We start from the raw sequence: 22,348 nt of genomic DNA, 5'->3' as shown, positions 1-22,348 counted from the left end.
ATAAGTCTAGTTTTTAGACCAATAATATCAAATTTAAGTGATTTTGTGCATAAAACAAGCAAAAAAATCTGCCAATGGTGTAAGCTTATTTTTCTTGAATTTAGTGTTTAAGAAAAATGTTCAAGATTTTTTTGCTAACCCCATTGGCAGATTTTTTGCTCGTTTTATGCACAAAATCACTTAAATTTGATATTTTGGTCTAAAAACGACTTATTTTCTTGGGTTATTTTGCTCAAAGAATTTGTAGATATTTTTACTGAAAACAAGAGAAAAATACTAAGATTTTGTTTCTTGAAAATCATTTTTTGCAGTGTACAAAATACATGTTTGTTTTTGCATAATATATTTATATGTTTATTGTTTGTAATTATTTTGTATATATAAATACACACACATGCATGAATGTATTTAAGAAACATTTATATACTTCTGTAACATCTTATATTTAGATTTTGATACATTTTATATTATAGATCAGTGGTTCTCAAATTGGGGGGCCCTGAGATGGTGCCAGGGGCCCCATTTTATAAAATCCATGAATTTATTATAAATTTGGGGTATTTAAACCTCAGAAATAAAGGGCTACTAACCAACACCACTAAATTGTATAATTTAATAAGTTTTGTTTAATTGTAATTTTAAGTTTTGGAATGTTTTGTGTCATACATTCTATTTGGGGGGGGGGCATAAAAGTATGCACTGTACACAATGGGGGCCGCACGCCAAAAAAGTTTGATAGCTACTGTTTAAGATAAATAAAAAATCTATACACATAAATAACAATTTATACATGTATGTATGTGTGTATTTATATATATATATATATATATATATATATATATGCATAATAATTACACACAACACACACACAAATATATATTATGCAAACACAACATTTTATTTTGTATGTGATTAAACTTTTGAGAGCGCTATTATATAATAGCGCTCTCAAAAGTTTAATCAATATATTTAATAGATATATGCAAGACAAATGCAAGAACAGCAGTACAGTACAAGGTACTGTGATAGAGTTGATTAATTCCTAAGAGGAATGATTGCTTCATGACTATTATTGTGTAAACAGGGGTTAGTTTTCATTGCCCTAAATATTATTGATTTGTGCTTGTCTTTTTATGTAATATGGAGCTTACAGCTTGTTTTATGCACAGTTGCTCTTGCTGTGCCCATTTCCCAAGCAGACTCAAGTCTGTGGTGCTCTTAATGGGAACCATTAAACATTTATCACTCTCAAAAATACATTATATGAACATTATACATTGACCACACAATGCACATTATATCTGCAATTAAATCTCCTACATTAAGAGATGGAGCTGTCAGCACATTTAGCTGACCATCTGGCAGATAACACGTGAATGAGCTGCGCATGTGCAATATAGTATTGCCAGTCAGTGGAAGTGAGTGCTGGTTAACATAGTTGTGAGGTCAGGTTCAGTCATTACTTCATACTTGTTTCACAACAGTACCAGAAAATATTTAAAGGTGCCGTAGAATGGAAAACTATATTTACATAGGCATAGATGAATAATAAGAGTTCTGTGGTGATGACATATCGTGAGCCTCAAACACAATTGTTTTTTTCTTATGTAAACCTCGTGCATGCAAAAAACCTCAACATAACACCAACTGTGACGTTAACAGTCGATATGTACGCCCAAACATTAAATTAATTACAACGTTGTTAACATGCTAAAATCAAAGTTGTGACTGCCGAGTTAGTGCTATATGCTAACTTTTAGGCTAAAGTTCTACTATTGATGTTACAGTACGTTTTGCAGGTCCATAATCAAAAATGTCCATTAACAATCAAACAATTGATTATTTCTCAAATATTGTATCTTCTTCTGATACATGCTTAACATAAGGTCTGTTTACACACACACACACGCAGAGCTATTGAACTTTCAAATAAGGTAATAATAGGCCATTTCATTCTAAATGCAAATCCTAGGGTTGTAAATAGACATGTAAATCCATCTCTGGATAACTTTTGCACTTAATTAAGCCACATACCTTCTACAGAAAACAATTTAACATATTATGTAAATGCATTCTTTGGCACCTTTAAATGAGAACAGCTTTACTGGGCATCAGGATCTAGTTAAATACAGTATGCCAAAGTACAGGAGATCTAAAACATCTGAGTGCTATTGCTAATCTAATGCAAACACAATTTGTGCATGATGTCATCTAGTGACAAAGTATAGTGAGATTCCAAGTATACTTTTCTACTTTTTTATTTAAAATAGTCAGCAACACTGAGATAAAGCTTTACACGTTTTATTAACACCATATTTTTTTCCTGACAACTTAGCAGTTACTAAATAAAGCAACACTGATGTTAAAAGAATAGTTCATAGCTGAAAATTTCTCTGTAATTTACTCGTTATGCCATCCCAAAAACTAATTAGATTTAAAGATACTGAATATTAATCCCACTAGTCATTTTAATATAAAATTATGTATGTTCAGCTGAAGAAATAAAGTCATATTCATATGGTATAGCATAAGTGATTAAATCATATGAGAATTACATTTATTTTTTGTGATGAATCATTTCTAATAATTTAACCTTAAAAGGAAAACACCACCGTTTTTCAATATTTTACTATGTTCTTACATCATCTTAGACGAATTAATACAAACCTATCTTTTATTCAATGCGTGCACCCAATCCTTGCAAAGCTTGCCGTGAATGTGTTAGCATTCAGCCCAGCCCCACCCATTCCATAGGATCCAAACAGGGATGAATCCAGAAGCCACCAAACACCTCCACGTTTTCCCTACTTAAAGACTGTTACATGATTAGTTACACGAGTAAGTATAGTGGCACAAAATAAAACGTGGCAAATTTTTAAGCGGATAAAAAATGAGAACTTTATTGTATGGCAGAAGAGCACCCAGTCTGCAGCACTTCGACCTCGGGCGCAGCAATATTGAGTGAGAGCGGTAGTAGTCAGGATTGATGACGTTACTGCCCGCCGAGGTCGAAGTGCTGCAAACCAAGTGCTCCTCCGCCATAAAATATAGTTCTTTAAATAGAGAAAACGTGGAAGTGCCCGGTGGCTTCCAAATTCATCCCTGCCTGGATCCCAAGAAACCAATAAGGCTAGGCCAAATGCCAACACATCCACAACGCACTGTACAAAGATAAAGTGCACACCCCGAAAAAATATAGGTATGTATTAATTCATCTAAGCTGAGGCAAGAACATAGTAAAATTTTACAAAACGGCTGTGATTTCCTTTAACATGAAGTGTAACAAACAAAAGTTCACTTAAATATTGCATATCATGTCATAACACATGCAGTGAGGCATAATCTGATATAGATTTCACAAAGGGATAAGTTGAACAACTGAATACTAATAACACATAAGCAAAAGTCATCCAGTAGTGATTCACTTCACTTGCAGGAATTCAAAAAAAGCAACAGCCTGTAGAAGAGCATCACACAGTTCTTCCCCTTTGTTTCTGCTGCTCATCTGAAAGGAGTTTCTGTGCTTCATCACCAAACTGTGGGGAAAGATAACTCGTGGCTCTTGCTTGATCACAGACTCCGTCATCATCTTCCTTACGGTCTCGGCTCCACTCGCTCGACTGTCCCCCACCATCAGGCCAAAATGGCGACCCACAGCTGTGCGCATCATGTTAAGGACTTTGGGCGATCTTCCTGGCTCCCTCATTGGGGAAAGCAAAGCAAACAGCATGGCTTCTACTGTCCGGAGGTGAGCCATAACCGGATAAAGGGAAGTGTTCTGGGGAGAGATACTTGCCTTCTCCACCACAAAGAAATCAGTTGCAGGAAATCTTGAAATAACAGTAGAGATCTGGGATTGAAAAAAAAATGCATTGGAATTTGAAGTTTTGTTTATTATGATACAGACAAGGCGCACTAAAAAAGTAAATCAATGTAAGTCAGATCAATATCATAACGAGCGATTTCATATGCACGTATGGAATATTTAGCTAGCTAACAAGACATGACGGGCTAACTGTAGAAATAACTGCTTAAAAGATATTACCAAGCAACTACCTCAGGCAATATTAAACAATCAACAGTTTAATTTTTGTATTTTTATCCTGATGCAACATTTATCTGTAAAATATGACCGTTTTCAGTACTCTGATTTGCTGATGTGATTCTCAACTAATCACTTAAAGACACTAAAGAGAAACCACTAATTTTTTGCCAGCATGTGATGATGTGAGGTGCTTTATTAGATCAGAATTACTTGCTACAGACGTGAAGAGACTCTTTCTTCATGGGCATAAGTTGCACATTACATAAACATTCTTGCCTTTCACCTCAACTATGGAAAAGTAACGTTTGTGCTTTTTATACTTTGTGCTTGCGTCCGCTACGTTTGTTTTGAGCTCGTTGTACTTGCCAGCGCGAGAACCAGGCTGCATGTGAGTGCCTTGGATGGGGCGATGCATCCTTTCACGGCAGTTTCCAAAAGTCTCCAACCATGCCAGAAAAGATCGCTAGATTTGTCCTAGTTGCTTTTTTAATAAAGTCGCTAAAGGGGTCTAAAAAGTTTCTTAATTTAGCGACAAAGTCACCAGTTTGGCAAGACTGCCCAGACTTTTTTTTACACTATAAAAGACTTTCTGCTCGGACTGACTGTTCATGCTTGTGTATGAACTCTGCTGCCTCTGGTTGGCTAACGATGGAAATTAAGCCAATCATCAGCTATGTGGTGCCTTAGCTTACCTTATAAGAGGCAAACGATTATTTTAATTCATATACTTTTAAAGAACAAGTTCGGTATTTTACACTTAAAGCCCTGTTTTCAGATGAAAATGGAACGGTTTTGAATGAAATTTGGACATATAATGCTGGCCCGAGAATTTTTGGGTGTTTGTTGTGTTACCCCCCATCTCTACAATGGCTGCATAGGTCCACTGCAACAATCCTTCCTAAAATGCATTAAACTTTCGTTTACAAAGACGTGAAACTCACCGAGTGGTCAGGGGTGTTCACTGATATGCTCACACAAACATCGCTGCCAAAGATGCTTTCCAACAGGTTTTAACGTAGTTTTTGTTCAACTCCATTGACTTGTATTAGATGTGCTGTAAAGTACGGTATTACTCCGCGCCGGGAACCTTGTTTGTATTCTTGCAATTGGCAAAGGCAGATTATCGCCACCAACTGGGCTGGAGTGTCTATTATTCAAGCTCTCAATAGAAGGATATACGGGTGTGAGGCGTTTGGAAAAATAGGTCCAAAAGTTTACAATGAAAGCTAAAACAACTGCTTGAAAGCATCTTTTGCAGCGATTTTTGTGTGAGCATATCAGTGAACACCCATGACAACACGGTGAGTTTCACGTCTTAGTAAACGAAAGTTTAATGCATTTTAGGAAGGATTGTTCCTGTGCACCTATACAACCATTATAGAGGTGGGAGGTGATACAACAGAAACCGAAAATTGTCGGGCCAGCATCATATGTCCAAATTTCAGTCAAAACCGTTCTATTTCATCATAAACAATGAAATCAGGGCTTTAAGTGTAAAATACCAAACTTGTCCTTTAACCCTTATGACTGCCCGTGTACCAAAACGGATCTCCATTTTAAAGAAATTGATTAGAGTAATGAACATTTCTATGTTTTTTACTTCACAAAAAGCATTTTTAACTTAAGGGTATTGCGGAGGATTTTCTTTTTCCGGGTGAATCATCAAGACTATTGGTCCTCATAGCTGTCAATCAGGAGTGTTGCGCAATGGCATTTTTAAAAAACGTGAAGGCGGCGGTTCTTTTCTAAAATCTGAGAAAATCCTCCGCTACACCTTTAATAAAAAGCATTAAGCACTGAACCATTTCTCAACTCACATCCTCCAAATAATCCGATGCCATGTATGTCCCATTCAAAAAACTCTTGCACTCCTCCTGCTGCCAGTCTAAAACAGTCAGTGCTCGATTCATATGCGTCCAAGCGATTTTATTAGTGCCACAGACAATAGACACAATCGAATTTGCATCCTGCAACACAAAGAACAGAACACTGCAGAAAGTCTTCAAACGTGTTATTAAATATTTTGGATGAGAAGTTAAACTTACTTCCAAAACAGCTCTGTCAACTTCAGGTCTTATAAATTTGGCCAGGTGGACTTTTCCCTTTCTTTTCTCCATATTCTGAGCTGGTTTAAGGATGGAGTCAAAGACTGTGACAGCGCTCTTGTGTTTCAGTAAAGGCACATGAGTGACATTTTCCAGACTGCTGAACGGTCCATGTCTGTTTCGGTAGTTTATAATGTTGACAGCTTTCCGTCCTCTCAGCAGTTTGATCTGTGTCAGTTCAGACTCTGTGGCTGTATTAAGACGCTGGAGGATGACAGCACACTGCTCTGCTGTATAACATGAGTCCAGGGGTTCACAGTTCTCTTGGCATAATTTAGAGGAAGGGGATTCATTCATGGTGTCCAACCCAGCGGCAATTATTCCACTTCTCCTGCAACAGCTGCAGTGCAAGAATCTGAGCGCATATTTAGGCAGCGACGTCACAGGATGAACGAACAGACCATAATGTCCTACAATAAAAAAAACAACCAAAATAAACACACACACACCTACAAATATACAATGCAATCAGATGAAAATAATGGAAGTCATTAGCGCAATACAACAAAAACTTTAAGCAAAAACTAATTGTATTCAAGTAAAATAATCATTCCAAATTAGATCAAACTTTCCAACAATTAAAACTTGGTAAAATTCTACAATTTGCACACACAATATTTACACACCCTCTAGGAATAAAAAGTGTAGGTAGAGACATAAGGGTTATGGAGTATCATTGGTGGATGCCTTTTCACTTTATAGCAGCCGAACAGAGTGCCCTAGCAACCGTGTAGCAACACCTATATCTCTCTGCATAACATCGTAGAGACATGAGGTTGGCTCTTTAATCCTGCTAGATTTATGATACATCACTAGATTCATGATAGATCATGCAGCCTTCACGTTAAACCATACAGTCTTTATACTAAAACATGCTATCAGCAAGCTAGACTACTTAAAAAGTCCACATAAAACGTTCAGGGCAGGCTTTGTCAAGCCAACATAAACTTTTCTAGTTACCTTTGAGAACGAAAGATGTCACAAGGGGTTTAGCGAGCCACATGCTTGACATCAAGCGCAATATTTCTGTTACAAGTTTGCCCTGTGCATTACCCTACGTTCCATCTTCATAATGGCTCGTCCGGAAACATAGTGTGGATGTACGTGGTTCCGCGTGTCTGTGCATTTTGTGCAAATACTTTTAATATTATTTTCTTGAAAAGTAATAATAATTCAAAATATTGTATTCAGTATATTGTTAATCTTTATATTTTACTTAGCAAATATTTTATCCACAAATGCAAATCTCTGAGAAAGAAGCCCTTTTGTCAATATTTCTGGGCGATTAGTATTCTTACGTTTTGTCTTTGATGGGCATAAAAAAACAAAAAATTACTAAAAAGTCATACATTGCTTTCAATGTTCAAACTCTTATATAATTTCGAGCTTTTTCTTTTTTTCTTTCTCTCCTTATTTTATGTAATTATATTTTTTACTTATTTTTCCTTTTGATTGTTTGTTAATGTTACAAATGTGTACATGGCACAATTTTGTAAGTGTTTTGGTCAATAAAACAACAACTAAAGTGTTGGGTGACATCTGGTGGCTATTTTTTGCGTGGACGCACTATTGACAATCTAAACCTCCTACTGACAGATGGCGTCAGAGTGGCGTTAACTCACTCCGCCGTGAAGATTGCAGCGCTGAAGCAGCACCAGAAGCGGGTTGACAGAGGGGAAAGATGGCGGCGACTATGCTGAGGTCGCTTTCCAGACTCGGACGTCCTTCAGTGATTTTAAACACTAGCGTCACCACTCCCTCGTGTGTTTTGCTTCAGAAGAGGTAAAGCATTAATGATCATCAATGCAGTGCTTTGAATATGTTTATGTAGATAGAGGATAGCTCTGGTAGCCTTGTTTAGATTTGATAACCAATTCTCTTGCGACTTTGAGTTGTATTTGACAAACGTGGAAATTGATAATACTTAAAACACCTATTACAAATCCTTATTATTACACGTTTATTGAATTTTAGTCATTTTTTTAAACCGTCGCTGAAAATAAGCAAGAAAGCGGTAGCGACGAAACATCAGTAAATAAACAGTTCTCCGGTTATATGATTGACACATCATATATTATTTTATATCACATCCTGTTTACGACACGTATGCAGTTTAGTTGTATAAGTTACCGTTTGAAATCCGCTACCAAAGCAAACAACCTGTAAATAGTGGCACCTTAAAGTATTTACAGTACTCTTAGAAGCGTGTCACTGCATTAGCTAATAGGATATAAGGATATAACAAGATATAAAACAAGTGTCATTTATCTTAAAGAAAAATACTAATAGCAAAACACTTGGTTATGTTGGTATTTCTAAACTTTCTGTTTGTCAAACTTTTGTGAATCAAGTTTCCTATGAGAACTTGAAGGTGCTCCATACATCCTTTTCACGAGTTCACATTAATCTGTCATCTGTAGGGTGATATGATGATAAAGCATATTTGGCGTGCTGTCTGAGAGTAGGGCTCCAAGCTTGGAATTTTAGCCCGAACTCCGAGTACACTCATACACCCCCTTAACTGGGATAGATGTATTAGCTAAGAGTGAGGCGATGGGGTGGAGGCGGGATGCTGCAAAAACTGTCACGAAACATTCATGTGGATTGGTTGGATCACATGACCATGCTCCTCCACCAGGAGCTGTTGGTCAAAATAATGTAAAGATGTCTAAGGAAAGAGGAGTTAGTTCTGAGAAAAATGCCAGCATTATTTTACGTTAATCGATGACATTACCAGTATACCCACTGCTTTTCAGGTTGAAGCAATGGCAGCCAGATGTAGAGTGGACGGAGCAGTATGCTGGAGCGGTGATGTATCCCAGTGCCATCACTGAGAAATGGGCACCTCCACCTTGGAATGGTTGGTTTGATCTAGTGACTGTCATACCACATTTTTACAAACAAACAGAAAGCTCTCATAATACTCTAAAATCTCTTGTTGTCTTTCAGATAAGGACCCACCAGCAGAGAAAGAAGTGTCCAACCTTACCATCAACTTTGGGCCTCAGCACCCAGCGGCTCATGGTGTACTACGTCTGGTGATGGAGCTGAGTGGAGAGTCTGTGAAGAAATGTGACCCGCACATCGGCCTCTTGCACCGTGGCACTGAGAAACTGATTGAGTACAAGACATATCTGCAGGTACATGAAGATTATACGCACCCTGATGGATTGCACTTTACCGTCTATTGGTTAACAAAGAAAGAAACACGTTAATATGCATAAATATGTTATATTGTGTTGTGTAATAAAATAAAAATGAAAATAACAAACTCTATTGGTATTTTAATAATAAAGGCTTGTTTCCCGTTATTTTCGGGAATACAGTATAAGCAGCAATAAAAATATTCGATATGAAATGTTTCTGGTTGCAACTTTTTATTAAAAGATTTGTTTTTATCAAATTCAGCATCTAATTCACTTCATTCGCGATTAAAAACAAGGAAACACGGCGCACACGTCACTACGGCAAGCAGCAGGTGTCCGGCTTGACGGCTCCGTCTTCAGTTCCTCCCTCGACTGCAAGCGGCAAACCTCGCCGATCGGTCTGCGCAGCGCCGGATGATCTCGAACACACCTATTGACTACCTGAGGTTTTCATCCAATGTCAAATATGAGCCTGATGCGCGCTGTTTATCTGCGCCAAAAGCCTCGCGTTTTGACCGCTTCCTGTGCCACACGTTTTTGCAGGAGCGCTCTGAGTGGAAAAGCACCAGACGTCATTCTCGTTTTTCCATTGTCCAATCGAATGATGGGAAAGGTGGGCTCTTTCTTGTGGTGACAGAAGTTTACAGTAGCTTGAAATGAAACGACCGGAGACTGCACTCATTCACTGTCTTCTGCGTGTTTGTGCACCTCTTACCCTTAATCAGGTTTGGAGCAAGTGACAGCACAGATGGCGCGAATTGAGCATTGCTGCAGGAAAAACGCAAGTTGAAAAATGGGAAGTTTGGCGGATATTCGCGCCTCATTAACCGATTAGGAGCTTGCTCTAGTAGTGACGTGATTACAGGGAGCGAGTGGAGTCGCAAAAGCCCCTCCCATGACCCGAATTTCCGCCTGAATGTCTCGAATGACTTGAATTTCACACGCAGCTTTTACGCGCGAATGAAGCAAGTAAACTCAAAATGTTCAAGCGTCCAACTATGCACGAATAGTGCGTTTTTGCTGCCTCTACCACGGCTGGTGTGAACGCACATTAAGGGGAACCATCAACAAGTGTAGTCTTTTTAAGAAATAATCTATGAGGCTAAATGTAAATGCTACCGAAATTTTTGTTTCTCTCTCTCTCGTCAGATTGGTGTTTGCAATGTTCTTTGTATAAAAAAAAGTTTAAAAAATGATGCATGTGTTTGTGTTGCTACAGGCACTTCCTTACTTTGACAGACTGGACTATGTGTCTATGATGTGTAATGAGCAGGCCTACGCCCTCGCTGTTGAAAAGCTGCTTAACATTCAGGCTCCACCCCGTGCACAGTGGATCAGAGGTCAGATACAAAGGCTTTTCAATTTAGCATCATTGATCTCTAATCATATAGGGTCACTATTACTACACTATTACAATGCCTATAAAAGTCATTTGGTCCTTGCATTTAATTTATTTTTGCTACCATGTATTTATCTATTTGGAATGTATCTTGCTTCACGTAAATGTGTTATGTTGCCTTTGTAGTTCTGTATGGAGAAATGACCCGTATCCTGAACCACATTATGGGCATCACCACCCATGCTCTTGATATTGGAGCCATGACCCCCTTCTTCTGGATGTTTGAGGAGAGAGAAAAGGTAAGGTGTACTGCAAGTATACTGCTGTTAAGTTGGTCCTATGTGCTTTCTTTAATAGCAATGTGCTGCTTACAAATTGATTTTATGTTATTGTACGTACAGTATATGAAGTTAATAAAGTGTTTATATCTTTTAGATGTTTGAGTTCTATGAGAGAGTATCTGGAGCCAGGATGCATGCTGCATACGTCAGACCCGGTGGAGTTCATCAGGTGCTTACTTTATCAAGTATTTTTGTTCAAATGTTGATTTTTTTATTACGTAGTTTAGTGGAATTAAATTGGTAATCTGCTGGACACTTTTATTGTAGGACATGCCTCTTGGTCTCATGGATGACATCTATGAATGGAGCAAGAATTTCTCTATTCGTATTGATGAAGTTGAGGAGGTATGTGGACCCAAACACAGCACATGTCAGACAGAAAAAAATATGCTCATGCAATTAATACACAGTTGTTCCCCAGTGGATAGATACTTTGCATTTTAAAGGTACACTACAGATGAGTTTTGAATTACTTGTTCATTTAAAATATAATTACAAAGTTAATGGATTTAATTTGGTAGTTAATTTCAGACTTTTATCATTTTGTCCTTGTATGTTGCATCATGAATGTAAACAAAACACGGCATTGCTGTAGATAAACAATTCGTTTAAGCAACTCACTTTAAAAAAGCAAGTATTTTATTCTTGCTCTATCAGTAACATTTGGAGTCAGATCTGCTCTGTTGATGCAGTGATCAGTAGCAACCACATATAAATCATCAGATTTATCAGGCAGAGCGCAGTGCTGAAATACAACTTGCTTAAAAAACATTTCTCACAAGTGACTTGCAGTTTTATGTTTCAACTGCAGATGTCAAAAGAGAGCACCGAATTATATAGCGTACCATTAAATTCGATAAACTACACTTTTAGAACGGATGTGTTATAAACAACACAATCAGTGTTAGTTTAGCAACAACACTAAATGCATTGTCCCAGAATCCACACATCTCTGTGTTATTAATGGGACAACACATTTTGTGTTACTTTTAAAATTACACATACTGTGTTAAAATAACACACAGGGGTGGTTTCCCAGACAGGGATTAGTTTAGGCCAGGACTAGGCCTTAGTTTAATTACGAAATATAACTAGTTTTAACAAGCATTCCTTACTAAAAACATTACTTGTGTGCATTTTGAGGCAAAACTGATGTGTTTTAAGATATTTCAGTGCATGTTGTTTTTAGTTTGGACAGCTCTTACATTTATTTTAGTCTAGGACTAAGATAATCCCAGTCTGGGAAACCACCCCTTTATGTGTTAAAAACAATAAAAAAATGAACACATCCTTTCTTAGTGTACGTATAGTATTCTACCAGTTTACAGGAGCAATTGTTGATGAATTGTTTTATTTATTGGCAGCCATGTATGCATATGATTTAAATATGATTGATATTGTTTCAGATGCTGACCAACAATCGTATCTGGAAGAATCGAACTGTTGGCATTGGTGTTATTGGAGCAGAGGATGCACTCAACTATGGCTTCAGGTTAAACAGATATGTTATTAAATGAATAGTTCACCCAAAAATTACAATTCTGTTTTAATTTACTTACCCTCATATTGATTAGACCTGTATGGATTTCTTTTTTCCGATGAACACAAAAGAAGAAAATTTGATAAAAGATGATGAAACACACACAGCTGGTTAAACCATTGACTTTCATAGTAGGAAAAACAAATAATAAGTGAGATGATTAAGTGAAATAAAATAGTTGAATTAGCATTTCCTTCAAGTTTTAAAGGGGACATATCATAAAAATCTTGATGACTTTTTTTCTCAAGTGCTATAATTGGGTCCCCAGCGCTTCAATCAACCTAGAAAAGGACAACCCAGTAACTTAGTTATGGTAAACCATTCTCTGCAAGCATGTGGAAAAACAGGTTATTGAAATTTGGCAATCACAAGGGGATAACACCGCCCCTTAATCTGCATTATCCAACCACAGCACTGCCGTTTAGTGCAGAGATCAGCTCATTTGCATTTAAAAGGACACACCCAAAACAGCATTTTAACATGCTATAATAAATTATCTGTGGGGTATTTTGAGCTAAAACTTCACACATGTACTCTGTGGACACCACAGATTTTTTTGACATCTTTAAAAAGTCTTGTGAAATTTCCCCTTTAATAATTCACTATAAATCAAAAGGGACACAGTTTGTGGATGAACAAGTTTGTGTAAAAAATTCCCTCTAAACACCTGACCTAGGTTACTCCACGAGACGCCTGAGCTCGGCCTGATCCTATTTTAAAAATGTCTTCAGATAGCCGTGAATATTTTTCTCTAATATGATTGGTTCGGCCTCTGCTGTTACTGGGCAAAGTTGAAGTTTGAAATGTTAGATTAGATCATCCTGTGGCTAAACTTATATATGTTAAATGTAATATTTTCATTCTGCAGTCTATTATTTGTTCCCTCCACCTGCATCTGTTGTTTCGTCACACACAAACTTTCACCAGGCTTGAGTTGAGACATCCTGTCCCTATGAAACATTTGTTACACACATAAATACTTATCATAATAATACATTAATCCTAAAGGATTGGTAGTTCTGACTTCATGTAAAATTTCGTCCACAATGTTATTGCACAAAATAAATGAATGTGGCATAAATTTTTATCCAAAGTGATTAACAGTGCATACAGTTTTATCAGTATATGTGTTTGCTGGGATTTTAACCTATAATAATGGCATTTGGAAGCACCAGTAAAATGTTATAATTTTTTAAAATTAAATTTTCATAGGAACTCTATGGAAAATTTTCCAGTAACTGTATGTTGATTGCCTCTCATTATCTTTTTCAGTGGGGTGATGCTGAGAGGATCTGGTATTAAATGGGATCTGAGAAAAACTCAGCCTTACGACAAGTACGACGAGGTGGAGTTTGATATTGCTGTCGGAAGTAATGGCGACTGCTATGACAGGTGACCACACTCGTGTGAAAATGTTCTCTAGTGCAGCTTTTTAAGAGCTTTACAAACCAAGAATGACAGGAAATCTAAACGTAACCACATGTTTAATTTGGTATTAGGCATTTTGACTCCCCACACGCGCACTGATGGTATCACTTGTGAAATGTGTCATTTTAAAAGATAAGCTATAGAACTTGTTCCGATATGATCTTTCATGTGTCATGAGAGAGATTTTAAAATCATGATCAAATAAACATTATGTAACATTTATATTGGAGAAAGAGAAAAATTGGAGGTAATAGTTTATTTCCATATTAACTTAAATGTAGTTCACTTCTTGCAACTTCCTGCCAACTTCCAGATGCAGTATTTGTAGATTATCTGCTTTTCATCTACTAACACTTTATTGTGATTGTCTTCTAATGCTGCGTTTACACCAACGTGTCAAAATTGCTTCTACCACGCCTAGTTTGCCATTTGAACAGTTTGAATGCATTTGAGCATCTAGAGCGAAGTAGACACGCAAGCATTTGACGCGCGTCAGAGGCAAAATCCACTTCTTCTAGCGGTTGTCTGTTTGCAAGATGGCTGATGTTGATGCCATTTATCGAGAGAGTTACCAATTTGTATTTGGTCACCTTACTATAGACGGTTTCGGCAGTAACAACATAAACAAGCGGCTGCACGTAGCTTCCGGTAAACTCCGCTAACAATAAATAACAACAAAGTTCTTTAAACGTAGTTTATTAATATAACAAGCAAAAAAACAACACACAGATTACATAGGAAACCTAAACATTTGTGTTTTCGACGAGGCATTTGTTCAAGAGATCAGTTTAGCAACTAGTCAGAGCATTAAAAAAACGAAATCGGAAGTAAAGTTCGGATCCCGACGTGTATCACGTGCTTCCAATGAAACCGTCTATAGGGGGAAAATAAACGGCGCGGGTCGATAAATGTCACGTGACTTAAAAGTGAAATGTGTATTTACAACTTACCAGGTTGGCCAATGTCCTCACTGACACTCTTCTAAGTAAGGTCCTTTTTATTCCAGTCTCTATAGAAATAAGAACTTGCGTCGTATAGCTCCGGGTGACTGCTCATGAACAATATCAAGCGTCCCTCCGTGTTAAATGAGTGACTCCGGGCGGGGCTGCCACCACAGCAGCAAGCAGGCTTTTGATTGGTTAACGCGGCGCAAAAAACCGCCAAAGTTCACATTTTTTAACACGGGCGTAATTTGCGACAAACGCAAAATGCACAAAAAACACCATTCGCGTGTACCGTGCCAGATGCTCAATTTGCGCCATTCGTGCGAACTAGACGCACCGTGAGACCTCCAGACGTGCGTCAACGCGTCTTCACATTGACTTAACATTGAAATCACTCGCGCTTGACGCCTCTACCGCGGCTAGTGTAAACGCAGCATAAGAGACATTCTTCTGAATTTAAAGGGTTAGTTCATCCAAAAATTAAAATAATGTCATTAATGACTCATGTTGTTCCAAATCCATTAGACCTCCGTTCATCTTCGGGACACAGTTTAAGATGTTTTAGATTTAGTCAGAGCTTTCTGACCCTCCATTGAAAATGTATGTACGGTATACTGTCCATGTCCAGAAAGGTAATAAAAACATCATCAAAGTAGTCCATGTGGCATCAGTGGGTCAGTTAGAATGTGTTGAAGCATCTAAAATACATTTTGGTTAAAAAATAACAAAAATTACAACTTAATTCAGCATCGTCTTCTCTTCCGGGTCTGTTGTGAATACGTGTTCACCACACTGTCGTGACCCTGCTGATGTACGACGCTGCTGAGGTGTTATCTGGTGCCCTAGAATGTCTAAAGTGAAATAAAGTGCAACCAAATTGGATACCACAGATAACTTGATTAGATTATTATAGAAATGTATACTTTGCATTCATGCAATATACTAATTTGCCCATTCATTTTGCACTCGTCAAAATCATGTTAATTGTGTTTTAGATATCTGTGCCGTATTGAGGAAATGAGACAGTCTCTGCGAATCATGCATCAGTGTCTAAACAAAATGCCCACTGGAGAGATCAAGGTAGATGATGCTAAAGTTGCCCCACCCAAAAGATCTGAGATGAAGGTAAGATGTGTATTGAGCTTGCACTACATAGACATGTTGGCCTGGTTTCGCAGACAAGGCTTTTATAAACAAGCTTTAGATCAGGGGTGGGGAACCCTGGGTCCTGGAGGGCCACTGTCCTGCAGAGTTTAGTTCTAACCCTAATTAAACACACCTGAAAAATCTAAAGTCTTCAGGATTACTTTTAAATGAAATGTAGATGTGTTTGATTAGGGTTGGAACTAAACTCTGCAGGACAGTGGCCCTCCACACTGCAAAAAATGATTTTCAAGAAAACATTTTCTTAGTATTTTTGTCTTGTTTTCAGTAAAAATATCTGAAAAATATTCTTAAATTAAGATGCTTTTTCTTGATGAACAAAACGACCCAAGAAAATGAGTTAGTTTTTAGACCCAAAATATACAATTTAAGTGATTTTGTGCATAAAACAAGCAAAAAAATCTGCCAATGGGGTAAGCAAAAAATCTTGAAAATTTTTCTTAAACACTAAATGCGAAAGAAAAATTTAAGGGAAATTTGCTTAGCCCATTGGGAGATTTTTTTGCTTGTTTTATGCACAAAATCACTTAAATTTGATATTTTTGGTCTAAAACTAGACTTATTTTCTTGGGTCATTTTGCTCATCAAGAAACAGAATTTTTAGATATTTTTTACTGAAAACGACAAAAATACTACGATTTTTTTTCTTGAAAATCCTTATTTTGCAGTGCAGGACACAGGGTTCCCCACTCCCGCTTTAGATAAAGATGTTACTTGTGTGTAACAAAGCCAATGGCACTGGCATATTTTAAGATCTTTCAGTCAAAGTTATTTTCAGTTGAGACACACAGCTTGAACATGTGTTTTAGTCTAGGACTTGAGCTTGAGTCTTGTCTGTGAAACCAGGGGTTAATGAAACATACTTAAAGTAATAGTTAATCCAAAAATGAATACTCCGTCATCATTTACCCACTCTCATGTTGCCGCAAAACCGTACGAACTTCCCTGTTCTGACGAACACGAAGGAAGACATGTTAAGGAATGTTTGTAACCAAAACGATCATGAGCATATTTCATATTCACTTTCATAGTAGGACAAAAGAATACTATGGAAGTAAAAGGGCCACACAAACAGTTTGGTTACAAACATTTCTCAAAATATCTTCCTTCGTGTTCATCAAAACAAAGAAATTTATACAGGTTTGTAACAACATGAGAGTGAGGAAATGATGATAGAATTTTTTTCATTTTTGGGTGAACTATCCCTTTAAAACTTAAAGGTTTCCATCCATTTTTTTTAATAAACAGCTAATCTTGCTTCAAACTCATGCCCATTGATTTGTGTTTCATTTTTGTTTTGATGTTAGAGTTTAAAGGTTTACACTTAAATATAAAGTGATCCTACATTATTTCTTTACATATTAAGCTGAGACTACAGTTTTACAGTTTAATGTTTTTTTTTTTTTTAATAATTGAATGTATGTTTTTGATATGAAGAGCTCCATGGAGTCTCTCATTCATCACTTTAAGCTGTACACGGAGGGCTATCAGGTTCCTCCAGGATCCACATATACAGCTGTTGAAGCACCAAAGGGTGAGTGTTCGCTGAATGAGTATGTATTGACCTAAATGATTTCTCACACCATCAGCTTTCCCAAGAGAAATGTATTGACCATATTGCCATTGTTGGTGGTATTTTTTTTAACTTCTAAGTTTTGGCTGTATTTGTAGGTCTGCATGTATGTATGGACTATGTATGTGGGTTGTTTGGTAATTTCTTTGTGGTCACTTTTCTCTGAAATGAATTGTATTCTGTTGCAGGGTGAGTTTGGTGTATATCTGGTATCTGATGGTTCTAGTAGACCTTACCGTTGCAAGATCAAGGCACCTGGCTTTGCTCATTTGGTAATTAAAACACTTTTTTTTTTACTGTTAAATTGTTTTTTAAAGCATTCATCAAACACGAGATGAACAAAGATGTCTTTATAACAGCACTCCTCCTATATTTATTTATTTCTAAATAGTAAGTTATCATACTGATGTGGTCTGGTTTGTTCCTCAGGCTGGCTTAGATAAAATGTCTAAAGGACACATGCTTGCTGATGTGGTGGCCATCATTGGTAAGGATTATTATTAGACTTTTGTAAATAAGTCAATGTGTTCTGCTTAATATCACATTTTATTTTTATAATTAAAGAAAAGTCACAAATATTTAATTTCTGTCATTTACTGTACTGTACTTCAAACCCTTATACTGTTTAATTTATTTGATAAACGCAAAAGTTGACATTTTCAGAATAGTTGTTCTTCTATTGCCAAACAACGACACAAGAAAAACAAACCAGATGTGACTCGGTCTCTGAAAACCATTTTTTCATCCTACATAATGTAAAGGACGCTCTGTGAAATAACCTTGATATCTTGGTCACACTTTACAAATAAGGTTGTATTAGTAAACATTAGTAAATGCTTTAACTAACATGAACAAACAATGAACAATATAGTTTTTCAGCACAAATCAATTTTTGTTAATGTTAGTTAATATCAATAGTTATTTGTGTTAGTTACATGTGCATTTACTAATGTTATTACATGGCACGTTAGAATGCTTGATTCTGATTGGCCAGTCGTGACATTTGCAGGTTTGTTATTCCCAGATAACAACCGCTCAAAACTAATAACACACGTTAACCCAGATGCTGCAAGTCATTTTGACAGGTTAAGTTTATATTACACAAAAATATAAATATGTCTTTAATAACACGTATGACATTGTATTTATAATGATTAAACAGAATGGTTTGATTGTGACAATCGCTGATGCAACCTTTTTGTAAAGTGTTACCCATATCTTTTCTATTGACTAAGGTCATGTCAAAGATTGAAATTATAGTTTAAAATCAAACTTCCTAATCATATAGATAGATTGTGACTTTAGCCTGGATTTTACTAACAGGGTCAGAAATAAGCACCTTTGGATTTATCTATATGACCTTTGTGCTATATTCATCTTTAAAAGACACATACGTTTGTGTAAGGAACGGCCTAAAGTTGAAGTAAATTTTTTTACTGCTGCTGGCCCCTTCCATAGCCAGAAATGGAGAAGTGCATTGGCCGCTACACAAAAAGCAACACTTTTTTTGGGGCGCCAATGACTGTCAATGATAAATGCAAGCTAAACACGAGTGCATGTTAGTGGGGGGAATGCAAGTGAGTTTTCTGTTCCTCTCACATAGCTATCTTATGGTTTCAGAAGACAGTGTCATGTGGACTGCTTTTAATAGTTGTGGTTTTTTGGCCTTGGCCACTGAGAACTGATGTGCAGAGCTGCAACGATTCTTAAATAATTTAAAGATGCTACGCAATTACAGAAATATATTTTTTTGGCATATTTTAACATGAAGAGCTGGTAACAACTGACTTTTAATAGCTTTTATAGACATGCATCGAAATTGTATGCATGTTAAATGTACATAGATTACTGATCTATTAGGGCTGTCAAAATGAACATGTTGTTAACGCGTTAACGAAAATTCATTTTAACGCCACTAATTTTATTAACGTGCAACACGCAATTTCTGTTTGACCATTGGTTTAGCCCACAGTTTGATAAATTGAGACGCAGCTTTGGACAGAAAATGTGACCCGTGCTGTCTAAATGAGTTGGAGGTTTTCTGAGAGGTGTACCGTCCTAAATGCTTTACTAATACATAGAGGATGGTTGTCCATCCACTTGCGTGTCTGAGATGTTGGTTTCGTTTTTTAAACAGTGCAGGACTTCCTTGATGTTAAACTAATTATTAAGAGAGATAAAGTTTGGCACCTGATTGATGTTAAGAGTTATTAAGAGCGACCAGACTCAGAAACGATCTTCCTCGCGCTGATTGACACATCTGAGGCGCGTGCACACGACCCCGATATATACACATACACAGAGTTACAGTTTTAAAAAAAATTCTGTTTTGACACGAATTCACACAGATTTAAGAGTTTAAGAGTTTTTCGTTAACTGTTGAGGAAAATATCTGATGTGTAACATTATGTTAGATCCTTGCATTATACTGTAGATCTTAAAGCTGTCTATCTCAATGTCAATCAAATAATATTGATTTTGTTTTTGACTGTGTGTGCCAAATCTATTATTTTAAGGTATGGATGCGGTAGTTTTCTTTTTGAACCTTAAGAAATTTAGGATTTTTCTCTAAATTAACTTTGCTGACTCTGTCCACTTGAAAAAGGTGTAGCTCTGTCATGTTTTGTCATTCCAAGAAATCATGCATTGTTTTGAAGTTTTTTAAATGGAAACTCTGCATTTTTCAAATAAGCCAGGAGCTAGCGGTTTTCTTCCGCGCTGAAAACCGGCGCCCGACGTTTTTTGCCGCGCTCGGCACTGAGCACCGAGAGTTGAAAGATGTTCAACTTTGGAAGAAAAGCTCTGCTCGTCAATGTCAGGTTTCACACGGCTGCCCAATCACAGTGGAGGAGGGGCGGGACATTACCACAGCAACCAACCGGCTCGCAGCTGAAGTATCACAGCTACCAAAGCGCTCATCTGAAGAAAGCTGGCACTCAGCTGAAAAACAGCTGGCATTCGGCGTCCTCAAGGCGTTTTCAGCCGCGTTTAAAAGTTTTGGTGTGTCCAGCCCCTTAAAAGCGTGGTGCATGAAAAGCCAATTGATATTTGAAATCATCTAAACAAACACGCCCCTACCCCAATAGGATCTGGACCTTCTTTTGATAGACCCGCCCCACACATACGCAACCCAGGCAACAATGTTGTTTAGTAGACATGCGTAAAAGTGTGTACTCGGCCCGACTCCCTTTTCTAAAGTGTTTTTCGAAAATCATTCACCCCGCCTTTAACTCATGACGATCATGCAATTCATTTAAATTAAATATTTTAATCGATTGACAACCCTATGATCTATATTATGTTATTTAGTATTATGCATTTATATAAGTGCAATTCATCGTTTTTCTTTTTTTTAAGACACTGTAGGAATTTCCTATATAGACGGCTTTCGTGGAACAAACGTAACTTCCGGTAACTTCTCCAAGAATCAATAACAACAGAGTCCTTCTACAGTAGTTTATTTCTGATAACAAGCTAAATAAACAGCAAGTAGATTACCTTAGTTTAAATAGATAAAGCTTATCACTGAACTAACGTTACTGTGTAAATTGTATGTAATGTATACAATTTTAAATACAAATCGGCTGCCAAACCTCATATAGCGCTGACCAAAAATGCCATCTTCCCTTGTCTTTAGGAAACCAAAATGTGTTATTTTCAATGTGGTATTTGTCACAAAGTTCAGTTTAGCCAGTAGCCAGACCATTAAACAAACAGAGACCGGAAGTTAAGTTCCGTCCAGGCGTGTAATGGCGACAATGCACGTGCGTCTGTCGAAACGTCTATATTTGCGAGGTCCATTTGCACCTAAAGAGTGTCATTATTAATACTCCATGTACTGAGTGTTGCCAATAGAGGAAGTGGTAGTGATAGTACAGTCAACTCAGTTGTGAACAACTTTCCCCCAGCAGTAGACACTGGCAGTTCCTATTCTAGAGAACGTCTTTAGAAGCCTTACAAGTGTTTCTCTGCCCACAGGCACTCAGGATATCGTGTTTGGCGAGGTGGACCGTTGAGGAACTTCATTGGCTGCTCCGAGCATCTAAATGTGATCCTATCTCTGCGATACATGCTAGTGATGTTATGAAAGACGACGTTTCTCCTATATGTCATTGTGTAAATGCTTACTAAACCTAATAAATATTTTAAAAAACTTTACCTTGTATTTGCAAATACATTTTTAACTTTATGATTCAACTGATTTAAAGGGATGCTCCAGCCAAATTTACCCCATGATTTACTTGCCCTGAAGCAATCCGATATACAGTGAGGAAAATAAGTATTTGAACACCCTGCTATTTTGCAAGTTCTCGCACTTAGAAATCATGGAGGAGTCTGTAATTGTCATCGTAGGTGCATGTCCACTGTGAGAGACATAATATAAAAAAATCCAGAAATAATATATGATTTTTTTAACTATTTATTTGTATGATACAGCTGCAAATAAGTATTTGAACACCTGTCTATCAGCTAGAATTCTGACCCTCATAGACCTGTTAGTCTGCCTTTAAAATGCCCACCTCCACTCCATTTATTATCCTAAATTACATCTGTTTGAGGTCGTTAGCTGCATAAAGACACCTGTCCACCCCATACAATCAGTAACAATCCAACTACTAACATGGCTAAGACCAAAGAGCTGTTCAAAGACACTAGATTCAAAATTGTACACCTCCACAAGGCTGAAAAAGGCTACGGGGAAATTGCCAAGCAACTTGGTGAA

The 22,348-nt window shown here is 37.2% G+C and overlaps 2 protein-coding genes across 2 annotated transcripts; one reads left to right on the top strand and one right to left on the bottom strand.

Annotated features, from left to right (window-relative positions):
* Positions 1–1,753: 1,753 nt before the first annotated feature.
* Positions 1,754–7,259, bottom strand: tefm (transcription elongation factor, mitochondrial). Its single transcript, XM_055197106.2, has 4 exons — positions 7,111–7,259; positions 6,091–6,560; positions 5,863–6,012; positions 1,754–3,850 (listed from the first exon to the last, which is right to left on the bottom strand). Exons 1-4 carry the CDS (start codon positions 7,160–7,162, stop codon positions 3,422–3,424), a joined length of 1,101 nt encoding a protein of 366 aa, XP_055053081.2. The 5' UTR covers positions 7,163–7,259; the 3' UTR covers positions 1,754–3,421.
* A 515-nt stretch (positions 7,260–7,774) lies between these two features.
* Positions 7,775–21,783, top strand: ndufs2 (NADH:ubiquinone oxidoreductase core subunit S2). Its single transcript, XM_073859840.1, has 14 exons — positions 7,775–7,932; positions 8,907–9,010; positions 9,100–9,290; positions 10,516–10,636; positions 10,822–10,934; positions 11,071–11,145; positions 11,244–11,321; positions 12,383–12,468; positions 13,789–13,908; positions 15,884–16,013; positions 17,490–17,592; positions 17,821–17,897; positions 18,055–18,112; positions 21,604–21,783. The coding sequence occupies exons 1-14, from the start codon at positions 7,832–7,834 to the stop codon at positions 21,639–21,641; spliced, it is 1,395 nt and encodes a 464-aa protein (XP_073715941.1). The 5' UTR covers positions 7,775–7,831; the 3' UTR covers positions 21,642–21,783.
* Positions 21,784–22,348: the final 565 nt, after the last annotated feature.

Source organism: Misgurnus anguillicaudatus, chromosome 21 (assembly GCF_027580225.2).
Source record: "Misgurnus anguillicaudatus chromosome 21, ASM2758022v2, whole genome shotgun sequence".
NCBI lineage: Eukaryota > Metazoa > Chordata > Actinopteri > Cypriniformes > Cobitidae > Misgurnus > Misgurnus anguillicaudatus.
Note: the sequence above shows the minus strand (reverse complement) of the source record. Positions and strands in the feature narration are given on the sequence as shown.

Excerpts from the sequence above, each read along its gene's own strand:
- tefm (XM_055197106.2), bottom strand. The coding sequence starts at position 7,162 with ATGTCAAGCATGTGGCTCGCTAAACCCCTTGTGACATCTTTCGTTCTC. Across the intron at positions 6,013-6,090 it reads TTGACAGAGCTGTTTTGGAA|GATGCAAATTCGATTGTGTC; the intron begins GTAAGTTTAACT and ends TTTGTGTTGCAG. Across the intron at positions 3,851-5,862 it reads CATCGGATTATTTGGAGGAT|ATCTCTACTGTTATTTCAAG; the intron begins GTGAGTTGAGAA and ends TTTCAATCCCAG.
- ndufs2 (XM_073859840.1), top strand. The coding sequence starts at position 7,832 with ATGGCGGCGACTATGCTGAGGTCGCTTTCCAGACTCGGACGTCCTTCA. Across the intron at positions 7,933-8,906 it reads TGTGTTTTGCTTCAGAAGAG|GTTGAAGCAATGGCAGCCAG; the intron begins GTAAAGCATTAA and ends ACTGCTTTTCAG. Across the intron at positions 9,291-10,515 it reads AGTACAAGACATATCTGCAG|GCACTTCCTTACTTTGACAG; the intron begins GTACATGAAGAT and ends GTGTTGCTACAG.